At 43.1% G+C, this 18,835-nt stretch overlaps 1 protein-coding gene across 2 annotated transcripts in view; it reads right to left on the reverse strand.

Moving 5' to 3' along the window:
- The window catches only part of LOC112257312 (FSD1-like protein), a 62,719-nt gene that overhangs the window by 33,696 nt on the left and 10,188 nt on the right, over positions 1-18,835 (reverse strand). For both annotated transcript variants that reach the window (XM_042326394.1, XM_042326393.1), the window contains exons 2-5: positions 11,926-12,021; positions 11,382-11,513; positions 4,076-4,177; positions 2,541-2,563 (exon numbers count right to left, since the gene is read on the reverse strand). In XM_042326394.1, coding sequence (XP_042182328.1) covers positions 2,541-2,563; positions 4,076-4,177; positions 11,382-11,513; positions 11,926-12,021 — 353 coding nt within the window. The remainder of the gene's footprint in view (positions 1-2,540; positions 2,564-4,075; positions 4,178-11,381; positions 11,514-11,925; positions 12,022-18,835) is intronic.

Below are 18,835 nucleotides of genomic sequence, written 5' to 3' on the forward strand. Positions count from 1 at the left end.
TTAGGCTATGCATTTACATCATGTGCCCCCCTGCGTACCTTCAAAATTATTTGTCAACGCTCATTTTGTTTTCCCGAAAACACAGTTTCCATCATAATTTGTCGCAATAAATAAAAGTTAAACAAAAAACGAATAGCGAATAAAAATGTAGAAAACATCTACTGTATAACCACCCTTTAAATTACATGTCGCAAAAATCTCAATGGAAACCTGCCTAATGTCACTTACCTTGGGGTCAGTAACAGCAAACAAAGACACACATATTGACACACTAAATGCATGTTACTTTTAGTTCGCCGATGTCTGACCAGATCGCTGACTACACGAAGAAAACAACTACAAAAAGACATCTAGTTAGTAAAGCACATGAAACAAGACCTGTAACTATCTGACCAGATCTGGCTCTGAACCGTGCACTAAGCTAGCTTCTCACACCACTGCAGCATGTTACCAGGCATGGCCATCGCCCTGGAAACCCAACGTTGAATTGCATTGAATTCTACGTCGGGGCAGAATTTAACATTTGAATCATGAAGTTCCTTCTCAAGCCCTCTATTTAGGGCCACAACTAGAGTTTACATTTTTAGTGAGGTCCGGACAGAAGCCAAAAACTTTCAAAATGCTATTTGGAGAAGAGTAAAAACAAGTAAAAATGACCCGGTCATTATCACCTTGGCTGCTGTAGGTTCATTCCCCTCAGTCCAGCTACAAACACGTAGCTATAGCAACTAATGTTATAAAGGGGGAGTGGGGGGAGATTTACACTGACACAAAGCATCAGCAACGAAACAAAAACATTTTTAAAAAATTGGATCGTTTGTATTTTAATGTTCCCTATAGGGAAGATGTTCATATTGATACATACGGTATCTTATTTTTTAAAGTTCCGATTCATTAGATCAGTGCAGATTTCGTCAAGTTCGGGGAACCACAGTACTAACCTCTCTCTGTCTCCTCTGCTTCTTCCTACATGCATTGCAGCCTGCCTCAGTCTCACCACATCACTGTATATCTCAATAACCTACTCTCTGTAAAGCAAAGTTATTATGAGAACTTGGTAGCATATTTTTTGCTCCTCGCCAACACACCGTCAGCAGCATCTCTAGACTAGTTAAGTATTGAGCCGACTGCGAGCTGGGTAGTTCGTTTCACATCACCCATGGCATCTGCCGCGAGAGGGCGGAGTTAGCCATTTGATTGAGTGGTGAATGTGTTGCTAAAGGAGACACAGGAGAACATAACTAACCAACCACTGGGTCACTAAGAGGCAGGAGAACATAACAAACTAACCACTGGGTCACTAAGAGGCAGGAGAACATAACTAACTAACCACTGGGTCACTAAGAGGCAGGAGAACATAACTAACTAACCACTGGGTCTCAATGAGGCAGGAGAACATAACTAACTAACCACTGGGTCACTAAGAGGCAGGAGAACATAACGAACTAACCACTGGGTCACTAAGAGGCAGGAGAACATAACGAACTAACCACTGGGTCACTAAGAGGCAGGAGAACATAACTAACTAACCACTGGGTCACTAAGAGGCAGGAGAACATAACGAACTAACCACTGGGTCACTAAGAGGCAGGAGAACATAACGAACTAACCACTGGGTCACTAAGAGGCAGGAGAACATAACTAACTAACCACTGGGTCACTAAGAGGCAGGAGAACATAACTAACTAACCACTGGGTCACTAAGAGGCAGGAGAACATAACTAACTAACCACTGGGTCACTAAGAGGCAGGAGAACATAACGAACTAACCACTGGGTCACTAAGAGGCAGGAGAACATAACGAACTAACCACTGGGTCACTAAGAGGTAGACGCGATTACAACTTGGGTCAGATGAAGAGTAAAAGCGTTCTGAGCTTTGATCAAAGGTGGGATGAAATATGTAGATGTTGACCCGTAATAGATTCTCTTTATTGTGTACAATATATTCATTTTTTATTATGATTTATTTTTCAAATGAGAAAAAAAAAATGGCCAAGGTCCGGACCTTCGTGTAGTAGTGTAGTTACGGCCATGAACACGCCACAATGTTGTGTTTAACTTACTTTACACGTTATCCGTACGGTTGGTCCATTTGGCAGTAGGAATGTGAGACAATATATCCACAGGAAAGTATAATTATAGACTTTTCAAAGCGCTGGTAGTGCGTTCATATTTCGAACACCCGAAGCACGCGCAGAACCATGTAAACACGCATACTAGCAGAGCTGGTGAACGTGTGTCTCATGTACTTATTTTGATCTACTGCACATGGTCCAGGTGATAGAAATCTGAATGTGTACACTACCAGCGCTTTCAAAAGTTGATTTAATTATACTTTCAGGTGGAAAGTCCTACCGCCAAAAGGACAAACCGCACAGACAACCATTAAAGTATGTTAACATATTATTTTCTGACTTGTAAAAAGGTTGTGAACTTTCCTGATTCATAAACAGTCATTTCTGCACAACTTCGAATTCAATGCAATTTAACATTGGGTTTCCAGGCATGTCCAGAGACTGAAGAAGGGAAGTACCGTACCTATCTTTGATCTGCTTGGCAGCCTTGGAAGAAGAGGAGAGGAAGAGGAGGAGAAAGAAGAAGTGGGACCGTTAGTACAATAGAGATATATCATAGTTAGTACAGCCATGCAGGCACGGGATGGGGTATGGGCACGGGATGGGGTACGGAGATGGGGTACAGGCACGGGACGAGGTACTGGCACGGGACGGGGTACGGCGATGGGGTACTGGCACGGGACGGGGTACTGGCACGAGATGGGGTACTGGGATGGGGTACTGGCACGGGATGGGGTACTGGCACGGGATGGGGTACTGTCACGGGATGGGGTACGGGGATGGGGGATGGGGTACTGGCACGGGGGATGGGGTACTGGCACGGGGTCGGGGGTACTGTCACGGGATGGGGTACTGTCACGGGATGGGGTACTGGCACGGGATAGGGTACTGGCACGGGATGGGGTACTGGACACGGTACGGGACAGGGTATGGGACACGGGACGGGGCACGGGACGGGTACGGGACGGGGTATGGGCACGGGATACTTGCAGTCGGACTGGACACTCGACAAACTGACGCACACACACACGTACGCACGCACACAGTGAGAAGCTGAGGAGAGCAACGTCAACACAGAAAAAGCAGTGTGACTGTTAGCTTAAGATTCGGTTACTCTATTATGGGGAATTGACAAGGAAAATCATGTGTTAGTTTAGGAGAACACTATTTCATCATGGTATCGACACTTTGAAAGTATTCCCAAAAATAACCAAAGAAACTCCATGTAGTTTAACTTTAGATTGAATACAACCTATGATTGCTATACGAGGATCCTGACTCGTAAATCAACGTTGACCTTCAATCACTTCCTGGTAGTCCTCGTCAGCTGATCACATTCAAATAATGTTATTGTCTAAGGCTTACATAAGGAGGGATTTCAGTGCTAACAAATTCTGTTTGAATTCCATCATTTAGGATTTGTATTAGGACATTGAATTTGAAATTTTTGAATTTGTAACGCACAATTTAATTGAATATTCAAATGCAATATTTATATATTCCGTTTCAATATGGTAGATATTGCATTTATTGTCTGTGTATCCAGTTGACAAACTATACTTTCAAGTTTATGGCCTGCAAAGCACCAGGATGTTGTCTCTGGTTTTGAATCTGAATTTAGAGAACGTAATTTGAAAACTGAATCTGAAAAGTTTTGAATACATGAAACTTTGATAGACTGGATACACAGACAATGAATGCAATATCTACCATATTGAAACGGAATATATAAATATTTATATTATATTATTATTTATATAATATTTTGAATTTGAATATTTAAAACCCGAATGCAATATTCACTCAATTCAGTTTCAAATCATGAAATACAAGTTCAACTGAAGAATTCTGAAATTCAATGTGCATAAAAATGAAAAAAAAATAAAAATTATAATTCAATATCCTATGGAATTAAAATGTCTGTTGGCACTGAAATCACTTCATACTTTCACACCCAATTATAAAATGTTTTTTGTCCTAGAGAACAGCAGCCTCTACCTTAGTGAACTCATCCTCGTCTTCAATATCCAGAGCATTGTTAGCAAACTCCAGCAGCTCCACTGCACTCTTCAAGGCACTGCCGCTCTGTGTCAGTTGATGCTGCGGAACAAAACAGGGGACAAGACATTTCAGAAGGGTGAGCTGTTACAACACTGAATGTAATTGACCTTGATACCTCATGTTGAAGCCTGATTTCAATAGAACAAAGCATCCACTATATATATATATATATATATATCGGTGTGACATACAAACTCTTGACTGGTACTGTGTGTTTTTATATATATATATATATAAAACACACACAGTACCAGTCAAGATTTTGGTCACATCGACTCATTCCAGGGTTTTTCTTTGTTTTTTACTCATTTCTACATTGTATAATAATAGTGAAGACATCAAAACTATGAAATAACACACATGGAATCATGTAGTAACCACAAAAAAAAATGGTTAAACAAATAACAATATATTTTATATTTGAGATTCTTCAAAGTAGCCAGGAGGCTGAACAGGCTCTCATAACTGTCCTTCCCACGGGACAAGGTTAGGTACAAGGTCTTCTAACGGTCAGCTATCAGGAAGACGATCAGCTGCTATTGCTAAGCCTCCTCTCAGGTTCCAGGAACCCCAAGGAGAGGGGACCAGAGATGGGGAAAAGTAACCAAACACCTGCTTGGTTTTGGGAAGGCTAGCTGAGCTCACAGTGACACAATAACATGTTGGTTCATCAGCTGACAGACAAACTCATAACAATAGTAAATGCTAGCAAAACAGCTTAAAAGGGTAACTCTTGGGAAAAATACATTTAACTGTTAAAACGGATCATGAACAACAGTTAGTCTGTTATTAAAATGCCACTGACACAGGTTAATAACTTTGATGAAATAAAACACACAGGTGTATGTGTTTCCATGGGTCACATGACAAACATCTGTGTTTCCATGGGTCACATGACGAACATCTGTGTTTCCATGGGTCACATGATGAAAACATACACTACTGTGCAAAAGTTGTGTCACTTAGAATTTCTTGTTTTTGAAAGAAAAGCAAATTTGTTGTCCATTGAAAGAACATCAAATTGATCAGAAATACAGTGTAAACATTGTTCATGTTGTAAATTATGATTGTAGCTGGAAACCTAGAAGTCCAGCATCCCGGAGTCGCCTCTTCACTGTTGACACTGGTGTTTTGTGGGTACTATTTAATGACGCTGCCAGTTGAGAACTTGTGAGGCGTCTGTTTCTCAAACTAGACACTCTAATGTACTTGTCCTCTTGCTCAGTTGTGCACCGGGGCCTCCCACTCCTCTTTCTATTCTGGTTAGAGACAGATTACGCTGTTCTGTGAAGGGAGTAGTATACAGCATTGTATGAGTCGGCCCGAGAATTGAACCCTGTGGCACCCCAATAGAGACTGCCAGAGGTCCGGACAACAGGCCCTCCAATTTGACACACTGAACTCAGAGAAGTAGTTGGTGAAGCAGGCGAGGCAGTCATTAGAGAAACCAAGGCTGTTGAGTCTGCCGATAAGAATACGGTGATTGACAGAGTCGAAAGCCTTGGCCAGGTCGATGAAGACGGATGCACAGAACTGTCTCTTATCGATGGCGGTTATGATATCGTTTAGGACCTTGAGCGTGGCTGAGGTGCACCCGTGACCAGCCCACAAATGTTGATGCTCCAGATACTCAACTAGTCTAAAGAAGGCCAGTTGTATTGCTTTTTTAAATCAGTAGAACAGTTTTCAGCTGTGCTAACATAATTGAAAAAAGTTTTTTTAATGATCAATTAGCCTTTTAAAATTATGAACATGGATTAGCTAACACAACGTGCCATTGGAACACAGGAGGGATGGTTGCTGATAATGGACCTCTGTACTCCTATGTAGATATTCCATTAGAAATCAGCTGTTCCCAGCTACAATAGTCATTTACAACATTAACAATGTCTACAGTGTATTTCTGATCAATTTGATGTTGTTTTAAGGGACAAAAACCAATGTGTTTTTGTTTCAAAAACAAGGACATTTCTAAGTGACCCCAAACTGTTGAACGGTAGTGTGTGTTTCCATGGTTTCCATGATGAGAATGAGTATGTGCGTTCACAAGCAATTTATTAGGTACACCCATCTAGTATTATTTGAGGCTTCGGGAACATTGCTCAATTGGTATCAAGGGGCCTAATGTGTGTCAGGAAAACATTCCTCACACCATTACACCACCGTCACCAGCCTGTAACATTGACATTAACATTGTAACTGTAACATTGACACCAGGCAGGATGGGGGCCATGGACTCATGCTACTTAAACCAAATCCTGACTCTGCTATCAGCATGATGCAACAGGAACCAGGAATGGTCGGACAATGTTTTTCCACTCCTTTCCACTCCTCATCTGTCCAGTGTTGGTGATCACGTGCCCATTGGAGTGAAACACGGTGCGGTCGTCTCCTGCAATAGAACCATCCGTGACGAGGACCGACGAGTTGTGGGTTCAGAGATGTCGTTCTGCACACCACTGTTGTCCTGCGCCGTTATTTGTCTGTTTGAGGCCCACCTGTTAACTTGCATGATGCTTCCCTTTCTCCTTCAACCTCTCATCAACCAGCTGTTTTTAGCCACAGGACTGCTGCTGACTGGATGTTTTGGTTTGTTGCATCCTTCCCAGTAAACTTGTCGTGCGTGAAAAGCCCAGGAGGCCGTTTCTGAGGAACTAGAACCGGTGCACCAGGCACTGATCATACCAGGCTCAGTCACTTAGGGCACTAGTTTTGTCCAGTCTAATGTTTAATCGAACAGTAACTGAATGCCTCGATGCCTGTCTGCCTGCTTTATATAACAAGCCACATGACTCCACTGTCTGCAGGAGCGAAACATTTTCATGAACAGGATGGTGTACCTAATAAACTGGCCAACAAGTGTATATTTTAATATAATATATGCCAAGAAGCAGAGGCTTTTATCCACAGTCACCTGCAGTCATGCATGCATACATTTTACGTATGGGTGGTCCCGGGAATCGAACCCACTACCCTGGCATTACAAGCGCCATTCTCTACCAACTGAGTGAGCTTGACGTATTGAGGACCAGCATACCAGGCAGTACCAGGCAGTGGTCAACATCAGAGAGGGATAAAGTGGTAATCTCTTATCTGGGAGTAATTTCAGACACTTTTTGTTCCTGCTCAATGGATTTAGAGAGTTGGCTAGGAAACTGCCATAGCAGCATGATGACATCACACACACCCCAGACTGCCTGAGAGAGGGGTGTACACCAACCAAGAACCACAACACACATCCATCACTACCAGTAACACACACACACACACACACACACACACACACACACACACACACACACACACACACACACACACACACACACACACACACACACACAGAGACACACACACACACACACACACACACACACAGAGAGAGAGACCCCAGGCTGGGAAGGGTGTATGGAGGCACTTCAACACCCATAACAAACACTAGTGGTAAGGAGTGGAGTCACAGGGAGGAGGTGAGAGTCCTGGAGGAGGTGAGAGTCCTGGAGGAGGTGAGTTACAGGGAGGAGGTGAGTTACAGGGAGGAGGTGAGAGTCCTGGAGGAGTGGAGTCCCTGGAGGAGGTGAGAGTCCTGGAGGAGGTGAGTTACAGGGAGGAGGTGAGTTACAGGGAGGAGGTGAGAGTCCTGGAGGAGGTGAGTTACAGGGAGGAGGTGAGTTACAGGGAGGAGGTGAGTTACAGGGAGGAGGTGAGAGTCGTGGAGGTGGTGAGAGTCGTGGAGGAAGAGAGAGTCGTGGAGGAGGTGAGAGTCATGGAGGAGTGGTGCCGGGAAAATAACCTCTCCATCAACGTCAGCAAAACAAAGGAGCTGATCGTGGACAACAGGAGATGGGAGCACGCCCCCATCCACATCGACGGGGCCGCAGAGGAGAGGGGTAAAATGCTTCAAGTTCCTTGGCGTGCACATCACCAAGGATCTGAAATGGTCCATTCACTCCAACAGCGCCTCTTCAACCTCAGGAGCACCTAAGACCCTCAAGAACATTTACAGATGCACAATTGAGAGCATCCTGTCGGCCTGTATCACTGCCTGGTACAGCAATTCCACAGTCTGCAACCGTAGGGTTCTCCAGAGGATGGTGTGGTCTGCCCAACTCATCACCGGGGGCACACTGCCTGCCCTCCAGGACACCTACAGTACTCAGTGACACAGGAAGGCCAAGAAGATGAAGGACCTCAGCCACCCGAGCCCTGGCATGTTCACACCGCTACCATCTAGAAGGTCATCAAGGACCTCAGCCACCCGAGCCCTGGCATGTTCACCCCGCTACCATCTAGGTCATCAAGGACCTCAGCCACCGAGCCACTGCCTGTTCACCCTGCTACCATCTAGAAGGCGGAGTCAGTACAGGTGCATCAAAGCAGGGGACCGAGAGACTGAGAAACAGGTTCTCTCCCCAGGCCATCAGACTGTTAAATAGTCACCACTAGCCAGCCTCCGTCCAGTACCCTGCCCTGAACCTTAGTTACTGTTACTAGCCGGCTACCGCCCAGTACCCTGCCCTGAAACTTAGTTACTGTTACTAGCCGACTACCACCCAGTACCCTGCCCTGAATCTTAGTCACTGTTACTAGCCGGCTACCCCCTGGTTACTCAACCCTGCACCTTAGAGACTGCTGCCCAATGTACATAGTCATGGAATCACTGGTCACTTTAATAACGTTTACATACTGGTTTACTCATTTCATATGTATATACTGTATTCTAGTCATGGTTCATCCAATATACAGTGGGGCAAATAAGTATTTAGTCAGCCACCAATTGTGCAAGTTCTCCCACCTAAAAAGATGAGAGGCCTGTAATTTTCATCATAGGTGTTTGGGATCATTGTCATGCTGAAAGACCCAGCCACGTTTCATCTTCAATGCCCTTGCTGATGGAAGGAGGTTTTCACTCAAAATCTCACGATACATGGCCCCATTCATTCTTTCCTTTACACGGATCAGTCGTCCTGGTCCCTTTGCAGAAAAACAGCCCCAAAGCATGATGCTTAACAGTAGGTATGGTGTTCTTTGGATGCAACTCAGCATTCTTTGTCTTCCAAACACGACAAGTTGAGTTTATACCAAAAAGTTATATTTTGGTTTCATCTGACCATATGACATTCTCCCAATCTTCTTCTGGATCATCCAAATGCTCTCTAGCAAACTTCAGACGTGCTTGGACATGTACTGGCTTAAGCAGAGGGACACGTTTGGCACTGCAGGATTTGAGTCCCTGGCGGCGTAGTGTGTTACTGATGGTAGGCTTTGTTACTTTGGTCCCAGCTCTCTGCAAGTCATTCACTAGATCCCCCCGTGTGGTTCTGGGATTTTTGCTCACCGTTTCTCTGTATATATCAATGATGTTGCTCTTGCTGCGGGCAATTCCCTGATCCACCTCTACGCAGACGACACCATTCTATATACTTCCGGCCCGTCCTTGGACACTGTGCTATCTAACCTCCAAACGAGCTTCAATGCCATACAACACTCCTTCCGTGGCCTCCAACTGCTCTTAAACACTAGTAAAACCAAATGCATGCTTTTCAACCGTTCGCTGCCTGCACCCGCACGCCTGACCAGCATCACCACCCTGGATGGTTCTGACCTTGAATATGTGGACATCTATAAGTACCTAGGTGTCTGGCTAGACTGTAAACTCTCCTTCCAGACTCATATCAAACATCTCCAATCTAAAATCAAATCTAGAGTCGGCTTTCTATTCCGCAACAAAGCCTCCTTCACTCACGCCGCCAAACTTACCCTAGTAAAACTGACTATCCTACCGATCCTCGACTTCGGCGATGTCATCTACAAAATTGCTTCCAACACTCTACTCAGCAAACTGGATGCAGTTTATCACAGTGCCATCCGTTTTGTCACTAAAGCACCTTATACCACCCACCACTGCGACTTGTATGCCCTAGTCGGCTGGCCCTCGCTACATATTCGTCGCCAGACCCACTGGCTCCAGGTCATCTACAAGTCCATGCTAGGTAAAGCTCCGCCTTATCTCAGTTCACTGGTCACGATGGCAACAGCCATCCGTAGCACGCGCTCCAGCAGGTGTATCTCACTGATCATCCCTAAAGCCAACACCTCATTTGGCCGCCTTTCGTTCCAGTTCTCTGCTGCCTGTGATTGGAACGAATTGCAAAAATCGCTGAAGTTGGAGACTTTTATCTCCTTCACCTTCACCAACTTCAAACATCTGCTGTCTGAGCAGTTAACCGATCGCTGCAGCTGTACATAGTCTATCGGTAAATAGCCCACCCATTTTTACCTACCTCATCCCCATACTGTTTTTATTTATTTACTTTTCTGCTCTTTTGCACACCAATATCTCTACCTGTACATGACCATCTGATCATTTATCACTCCAGTGTTATTAATCTGCAAAATTGTAATTATTCGCCTACCTCCTCATGCCTTTTGCACACAATGTATATAGACTCCCCTTTTTTTTCTACTGTGTTATTGACTTGTTAATTATTTTATCCATGTGTAACTCTGTGTTGTCTGTTCACACTGCTATGCTTTATCTTGGCCAGGCAAATGAGAACTTGTTCTCAACTAGCCTACCTGGTTAAATAAAGGTGAAATAAAAAAATAAAAAAAATAAATAAACTGGCCACTGAGTGTATACGTATACACTACATGACCAATAGTATGTGGCCATCTGCTCGTCAAACATCTCATTCCATAATCATGGGCATTAATATGGAGATGGTCCCCACTTTGCTGATATAACAGCCTCCACTCTTCTGGGAAGGCTTTCCACTAGATGTTGGAACATTGCTGCTATAACAGCCTCCACTCCTCTGGGAAGGCTTTCTACTAGATGTTGGAACATTGCTGCGGGGACTTGCTTCCATTCAGCCACAAGAGCATTAGTGAGGTAGGGCACTGATGCTGGGCTGGCTCGTAGTCGGCGTTTCAATTCACCCCAAAGGTGTATAGTACCTGTAGATCCTGTGCCTTCATGGCCCCTTCCTGTTTGAAGGTGTTGGGTTAGGGTCAGGGGTTAGGGGTCAGGTACCTGTAGTTCCTGTGTCTTCTTGGCCCCTTCCTGTTTGATGGTGTTGGGTTAGGGGTCAGGGGTCAGGTACCTGTAGTTCCTGTGTCTTCTAGGCCCTTTCCTGTTTGATGGTGTTGGGTTAGGGGTCAGGTACCTGTAGTTCCTGTGTCTTCTTGGCCCCTTCCTGTTTGATGGTGTTGGGTTAGGGGTCAGGGGTTAGGGGTCAGGTACCTGTAGTTCCTGTGTCTTCTTGGCCCCTTCCTGTTTGATGGTGTTGATCATACTCTCCTTCATCTCAACCAGGATGGTGAATAACCTGTCAAACTCCTCCTCCAGGTCGGACACTGCCTGTGGGGAGTTCACCTTGGAAAAATCACACACACACACACACACACACACACACACATATATATATTGATTATCCTCTGAACCCAGAACCATATCTCTGCGTCACAAGAGTCTATAGATGGATCAACATGGCATATTTGGTAAATGGAAATGACTGTACAAGATTGTAATGTCAAGATTATTATTGCTGTATGTTATGTTTAATGTAATTGACTGAGTGTTATGTATATATGGGGCAGCAGGGTAGCCTAGTGGTTAGAGCGTTGGACTAGTAACCGAAAGGTTGCAAGTTCAAATCCCAGAGCTGACAAGGTACAAATCTGTCATTCTGCCCCTGAACAAGGCAGTCAACACACCCGTCATTGAAAATAAGAATTTGTTCTTCACATATCACCTAGTTAAATAAATAAATAAAAATATATCTTACCTGGACACCAGCCAGAGAGTGACTAAGTGTTTCCATAAAGTTATGGAGCTCCTCATTTTTATTGGCCAACGTGGTTATTATTCTCTGTAAGGCCTCCTGCAACACAAAACATTTAAACAAAAAAATATATTTATAATAATACATGTCATTTATATAGTGACGTTCATTACACAGGAATGTCAAAGCTCCAAGTAGAATATAGGTGGTGTTTCTAGCTATCCAGCTAGTTAAAACAGGCAAAAATGACCTAAATATAATGTTATGCAAGGTAGATGTAAATTCTTTGTGGTTAGCTAGCTTAGCTAAAAAGGATTTGTGGCTAACAGTAGTAGCTTACCAGTTAGCTCCATTGACTTGCTATCTACGCACACAACAATGGGTAAACATGCCAAAATTAACACAGTATTAATCAACGTATCAAGATTAGGGCTTTTATGGTGACCGTATTACCGTCAAACCGGCAGTCACGAGTCATGACCTCACAGTAACTAGGTTTCTCCCAGCTCTGATGATGCTGATGGTCATTAGTAACCTACCAAACTTGCTGACTGCCTGGTACTCAAGACTCTACTGTCCCTCTAATCACTCTGAATCTAATCAAACTTTTTATGAGAGCCCATGAGCTCATGTTGTGCAACATTACTATAGGCTATGCAAATGAGTGAGAAAACAGAGTGATGGCCTCTATTAAAAAGAGGAAGATCCCATCAGCTTTCTATAGGCTAGGCATATTATATTTATTTATCAACTTTCCGAATATTAAGCTAATTGTTTTGCTTTACAACAGGAGTATAGCCTAGCTGGCTGGCATGAGAATGAACCAAGGGAAAAGCGTCCTCCATTCGTTATTTAAGACATATAATGATAAATGGTCCATTCTAAAAACTAATTTTACACATATACATCACTTTTGGAAAGTATTCAGACCCCTTGACCTTTTCCACATTATACAGCCTTATTCTAAAAATTAATGAAATAATATTTAGTCCTCATGAATCTAAAACACAATACCCCTTAAAAAAAAAAGGTTTAGATTTTTTTTTTTACATTTATAAAAATAAAGAAAACAGAATTGCTTTACTTACATAAGTATTCAGACCCTTTGCTATGAGACTTGAAATTGAGCTCTGGTGCATTCTGATTCCATTGATCATCCTTGAGATGTTTCTACAATTTGATTGGAGTCCACCTGTGGTAAATTAAATTAATTGGACATGATTTGGAAAGGCACACACCTGTCTATATACGGTCCCACAGTTGACACAGTGCAAAAACAAAGTCATGAGGTCGAAGAAATTGGTCTGTAAAGTTCAGAGACAGGATTGCGTCGAGGCACAGATCTGGGGAAGGGTGGCCAAAACATTTCTGCAGCATTGACGGTCCCCAAGAACACAGTGGCATCCATCATTCATAAATGGAAGAAGTTTGGAATCACCAAGACTCTTCCTTGAGCTGGCATCCTGGCCAAACTGAGAAAATCGGGGGAGAAGCGCCTTGGTCAGAGAAGTGACCAAGAACCCAATGTGGCGATTGGAGAACCTTCCAGAAGGACAACCACCTCTGCAGCACTCCTCCAATCAGGCCTTTCTGATAGAATAGCCAGACGGAACCCACTCCTCTGTAAAAAGGCACATGACAGCCTGCTTGGAGTTTGCCAAAAGGCACCTAAAGACTCTCAGACCATGAGAAACAAGATTCTCTGGTCTGATGAAACTAAGATTGAACTCTTTGGCCTGAATGCCAAGTATCACGTCTGGAGGAAACCTAGTCAGGCTCAAGGCAGGATCAAGGCAAAGATGAATGGAGCAAAGTACAGAGAGATCCTTGATGAAGTCCTGAGCACTCTGGAGCAGGTTCTCAGACTGGGGCGAAGGTTCACCTTCCAACAGGACAACGATCCTAAGCACACAGCCAAGACAATGCAGGAGTGGCTTCGGGACAAGTCTCTGAATGTCCTTGAGTGGCCCAGCCAGAGCACGGACTTAAACCTGATCGAACATCTCTGGAGAGACCTGAAAATAGCTGTGTAGCAACGCTCCCCATCCAACCTGACAGAGCTTTAGAGGATCTACAGAGAAGAATGGGAGAATCTCCCCAAATACAGGTGTGCCAAGCTTGTAGCGTCAGACCCAAGAAGACTCGAGGCTGTAATCGTTGCCAAAAGGTGCTTCAACAAAGTACTGAGTAAAGGGCCTGAATACTTATGTACATCAATTATTTCAGTTTTATTTTCAATACATTTGAAAACATTTCTAAAAATCTGTTTTTATTTTGTCATTATGGGGTATCATGTGTAGATGGATGAGGACATATTTATTTTATTTTTTAAAATCAATTTTAGAATAAGGCTGTAAAGTAACAAAATGTGGGAAAAGTCAAGGGGTCTGAATACTTTCTGAAGGCACTGTATTATGTAATACAGGTAAAGACCAGATTAAATCAAGAATAGTGTGATGGGTGACAATATTAGCCTATCACTTGTGAATGATGCCCAGCTTGATCTCTTTTTTTTTTTGCAACTTTTTCAAATCATAGTCCCACAGCTCATGTTCATGTTTTACATTTTATTTAACTTGGCAAGTCAGTTAAGAACAAATTCTTATTTACAATGACGGCCTACCAAAAAGGCAAAAGGCCTCCTGCTGGGATTAAAAATTACAAATAAAATATATAGGACAAAACACAATTCACAACAAGAGAGACAACAACCCTAAATAAAGCGAGACCTAAGTCAACAACACAGCATGGCAGCAACACATGACAACATGGTAGCAACACATGACAACATGGTAGCAACACAGCATGGCAGCAACACATGACAACATGGTAGCAACACATGACAACATGGTAGCAACACAGCAACACATGACAACATGGTAGCAACACAGCATGGCAGCAACACATGACAACATGGCAGCAACACATGACAACATGGTAGCAACACATGACAACATGGTAGCAACACATGACAACATGGCAGCAACACAACATGGCAGCAACACATGACAACATGGTAGCAACACAGCATGGCAGCAACACATGACAACATGGTAGCAACACAGCATGGTAGCAACACATGACATGGCAGCAACACATGACAACATGGCAGCAACACAACATGGCAGCAACACATGACAACATAGCAGCAACACATGACAACATAGCAGCAACACAACATAGCAGCAACACATGACAACATAGCAGCAACACAACATAGCAGCAACACATGACAACATGGCAGCAACACAACATGGCAGCAACACATGACAACATGGCAGCAACACAACATAGCAGCAACACATGACAACATGGCAGCAACACAACATGGCAGCAACACAACATAGCAGCAACACAACATGGCAGCAACACAACATGGCAGCAACACAACATAGCAGCAACACATGACAACATGGCAGCAACACATGACAACATGGCAGCAACACATGACAACATGGTAGCATCAACATGATAGCAACACATGACAACATGGTAGCAAAATAGAATGGCAGCAACACATGACAACATGGCAGCAACACATGACAACATGGTAGCAACAACATGATAGCAACACATGACAACATGATAGCAACATAGAATGGCAGCAACACATGACAACATGGTAGCAACACAACATGGTAGCAACATAGCATGGCAGCAACACATGACAACATGAAAAGAGGAGCGACCCAGGGATGTGTGTGCTTTAGGGACATTTAACAGAACGTGACTGGCAGAACGGGTGTTGTATGTGGAGGATGAGGGCTGCAGTAGATCTCTCAGATAGGGGGGAGTGAGGCCTAAGAGGGTTTTATCAATAAGCATCAACCAGTGGGTCTTGTGACGGGTTTACAGAGATGACCAGTTTACAGAGGAGTATAGAGTGCAGTGATGTGTCCTATACGGAGCATTGGTGGCAAATCTGATGGCCGAATGGTAAAGAACATCTAGCCGCTCGAGAGCACCATTACCTGCCGATCTATAAATTATGTCTCTGTAATCTAGCATGGGTAGGATGGTCATCTGAATCAGGGTTAGTTTGGCAGCTGGGGTGAAAGAGGAGCAATTACGATAGAGGAAACCAAGTCTAGTTTTAAATTTTAACCTGCAGCTTGGATATGTGCTGAGAGAAGGACAGTGTACCGTCTAGTCATACTCCCAAGTACTTGTATGAGGTGACTACCTCAAGCTCTAAACCCTCAGAGGTAGTGATCACACCTGTGGGGAGAAGGGCATTCTTCTTACCAAACCACATGACCTTTGTTTTGGAGGTGTTCAGAACAAGGTTAAGGGCAGAGAAAGCATGTTGGACACTAAGAAAGCTCTGTTTTGGAGGTGTTCAGAACAAGGTTAATGGCAGAGAAAGCATGTTGGACACTAGGAAAGCTTTGTTTTGGAGGTGTTCAGAACAAGGTTAAGGCCAGAGAAAGCATGTTGGACACTAGGAAAGCTTTGTTTTGGAGGTGTTCAGAACAAGGTTAAGGCCAGAGAAAGCATGTTGGACACTAAGAAAGCTTTGTTTTGGAGGTGTTCAGAACAAGGTTAAGGCCAGAGAAAGCATGTTGGACACTAAGAAAGCTTTGTTTTGGAGGTGTTCAGAACAAGGTTAAGGCAGAGAGAGCATGTTGGACACTAAGAAAGCTTTGTTTTGGAGGTGTTCAGAACAAGGTTAAGGCAGAGAAAGCATGTTGGACACTAGGAAAGCTTTGTTTTGGAGGTGTTCAGAACAAGGTTAAGGGCAGAGAAAGCATGTTGGACACTAAGAAAGCTCTGTTTTGGAGGTGTTCAGAACAAGGTTAATGGCAGAGAAAGCATGTTGGACACTAGGAAAGCTTTGTTTTGGAGGTGTTCAGAACAAGGTTAAGGGCAGAGAAAGCATGTTGGACACTAAGAAAGCTTTGTTTTGGAGGTGTTCAGAACAAGGTTAAGGCCAGAGAAAGCATGTTGGACACTAAGAAAGCTTTGTTGTCAAACATTTAACACAAAATCTGGGGAGGGGCCAGCTGAGTGTAAGACTGTTTAATCTGCATATAAATGGATGAGAGTTTCCTACTGCCTGAGCTATGTTGTTCATGTAAATTAGTCTAGTATATAGTATATAGTATATAGGTTAGTATCACACCTCATATAGTCTAGTCCATAGTCCTATAAGGTTAGTATCACACCTCATGTAGTCTAGTCCATAGTCCTATAAGGTTAGTATCACACCTCATGTAGTCTAGTCCATAGTCCTATAAGGTTAGTATCACACCTCATGTAGTCTAGTCCATAGTCCTATAAGGTTAGTATCACACCTCATGTAGTCTAGCCCATAGTCCTATAAGGTTAGTATCACACCTCATGTAGTCTAGTCCATAGTCCTATAAGGTTAGTATCACACCTCATCTAGTCTAGTCCATAGTCCTATAAGGTTAGTATCACACCTCATGTTGCCTAGCCCATAGTCCTATATGTTCGAATAAGGTTAGTATCAGTTGAACAGTGATTCGTTGACACGGTGGGTGTGGTGGGCGGGTGTTAAGAAGTGACCTTTGCCTCCCGAGCACATTGGGAAGTTGCAGCAATGAGACAAGATCGAAAGTAGGGCGATAAAGGTGGTAAAAATTCAAATAAATTATAATTATTATATTCAGCTCAAGGGACAACGGCCACTGGCCACAAAAGGCATGGATTTTTTAGGGGGCATTACGGCCAAACAAAGGGGATGTCGGAAATTTGAGGCTTATTATCAAGTGCTTGTCAAATTGTGAATGAGAGACTGATGTAGTGTGTACAGCCTGCGCAAAAAAAACAAAGTAGAGCTCATGTCTTTCAAGCAACTTTTTTGAAATTATTATTAAAGTCTCATCCTGCCGCCTTAGAATGTATTAAATATCAAAACATATAGCCCAACGTTTGTAGAACAACTAAAGTTGCATAAATTACTCTAAATTAAGCATATAGGAGTACCTATTCTCTATTGACTGCTCAACACAGAATGTGGGCACTCCCTCAAATCGTTTGGAGAAAATATCCTTTCTATTTTATTCAGCCTTGTTCAATTATATTCTTCATAATATAAAATAATACCTTGGAATTCTAAGCAAATCTTGTCTGCTAAATGAACTAGTGTAGCCCACAGCCATTTGGCATATCCACATCAGGACCTAAGGACAACTCAGAGGATGCTATTCTGTTCTTCTGAAAGACCACATTTTCTTCATATCATGTTTCTTTAGACCTTTCTAAAATAAATAATGGATTTATTGTGAAGGTGTAGGCTATATTAAATGGATTTATTGTGAAGGTGTAGGCTATATTAAATGGATTTATTGTGAAGGTGGAGGCTATATTACATGGATTTATTGTGAAGGTGTAGGCTATATTAAATGGATTTATTGTGAAGGTGGAGGCTATATTAAATGGATTTATTGTGAAGGTGGAGGCTATATTAAATGGATTTATTGTGAAGGTGGAGGCTATATTAAATGGATTTATTGTGAAGGTGTAGACTATATTAAATGGATTTATTTGACCTTTTTTAAATGTAGACGTTCCAAAGGTCTGCATCAGTGTCTTGTAGACTAGATGTGGAAGCCAAGAGATGCTAAAATGTGTTTATGTTAATTAACGGTCAATTACCATGAGACCGGCAGTTATTCGATTGACAATCAACGGCTGACAACATGTTGTGACCGCCACAACAACATCAGAAGTGTCAGTCAGAATCCACATAGAGAAGAAGTCCTACCATCAGTTTACCAGACGAGTGTGATGCAAAACACACTAAACATATTATCATGTATAACACCTAGGTCCAGACGCCTCGTTCACTGTTTTGGCCATACAGATTTAAGAACCAAAAATGCCTCTCAGTTTCAGATTTAGAGTGTGAGACAGAGACAATGTATGAGACAAATCTCTACTATGGCAC

This window comes from Oncorhynchus tshawytscha, linkage group LG09 (assembly GCF_018296145.1).
Source record: "Oncorhynchus tshawytscha isolate Ot180627B linkage group LG09, Otsh_v2.0, whole genome shotgun sequence".
NCBI classification, from domain to species: Eukaryota; Metazoa; Chordata; class Actinopteri; order Salmoniformes; family Salmonidae; genus Oncorhynchus; species Oncorhynchus tshawytscha.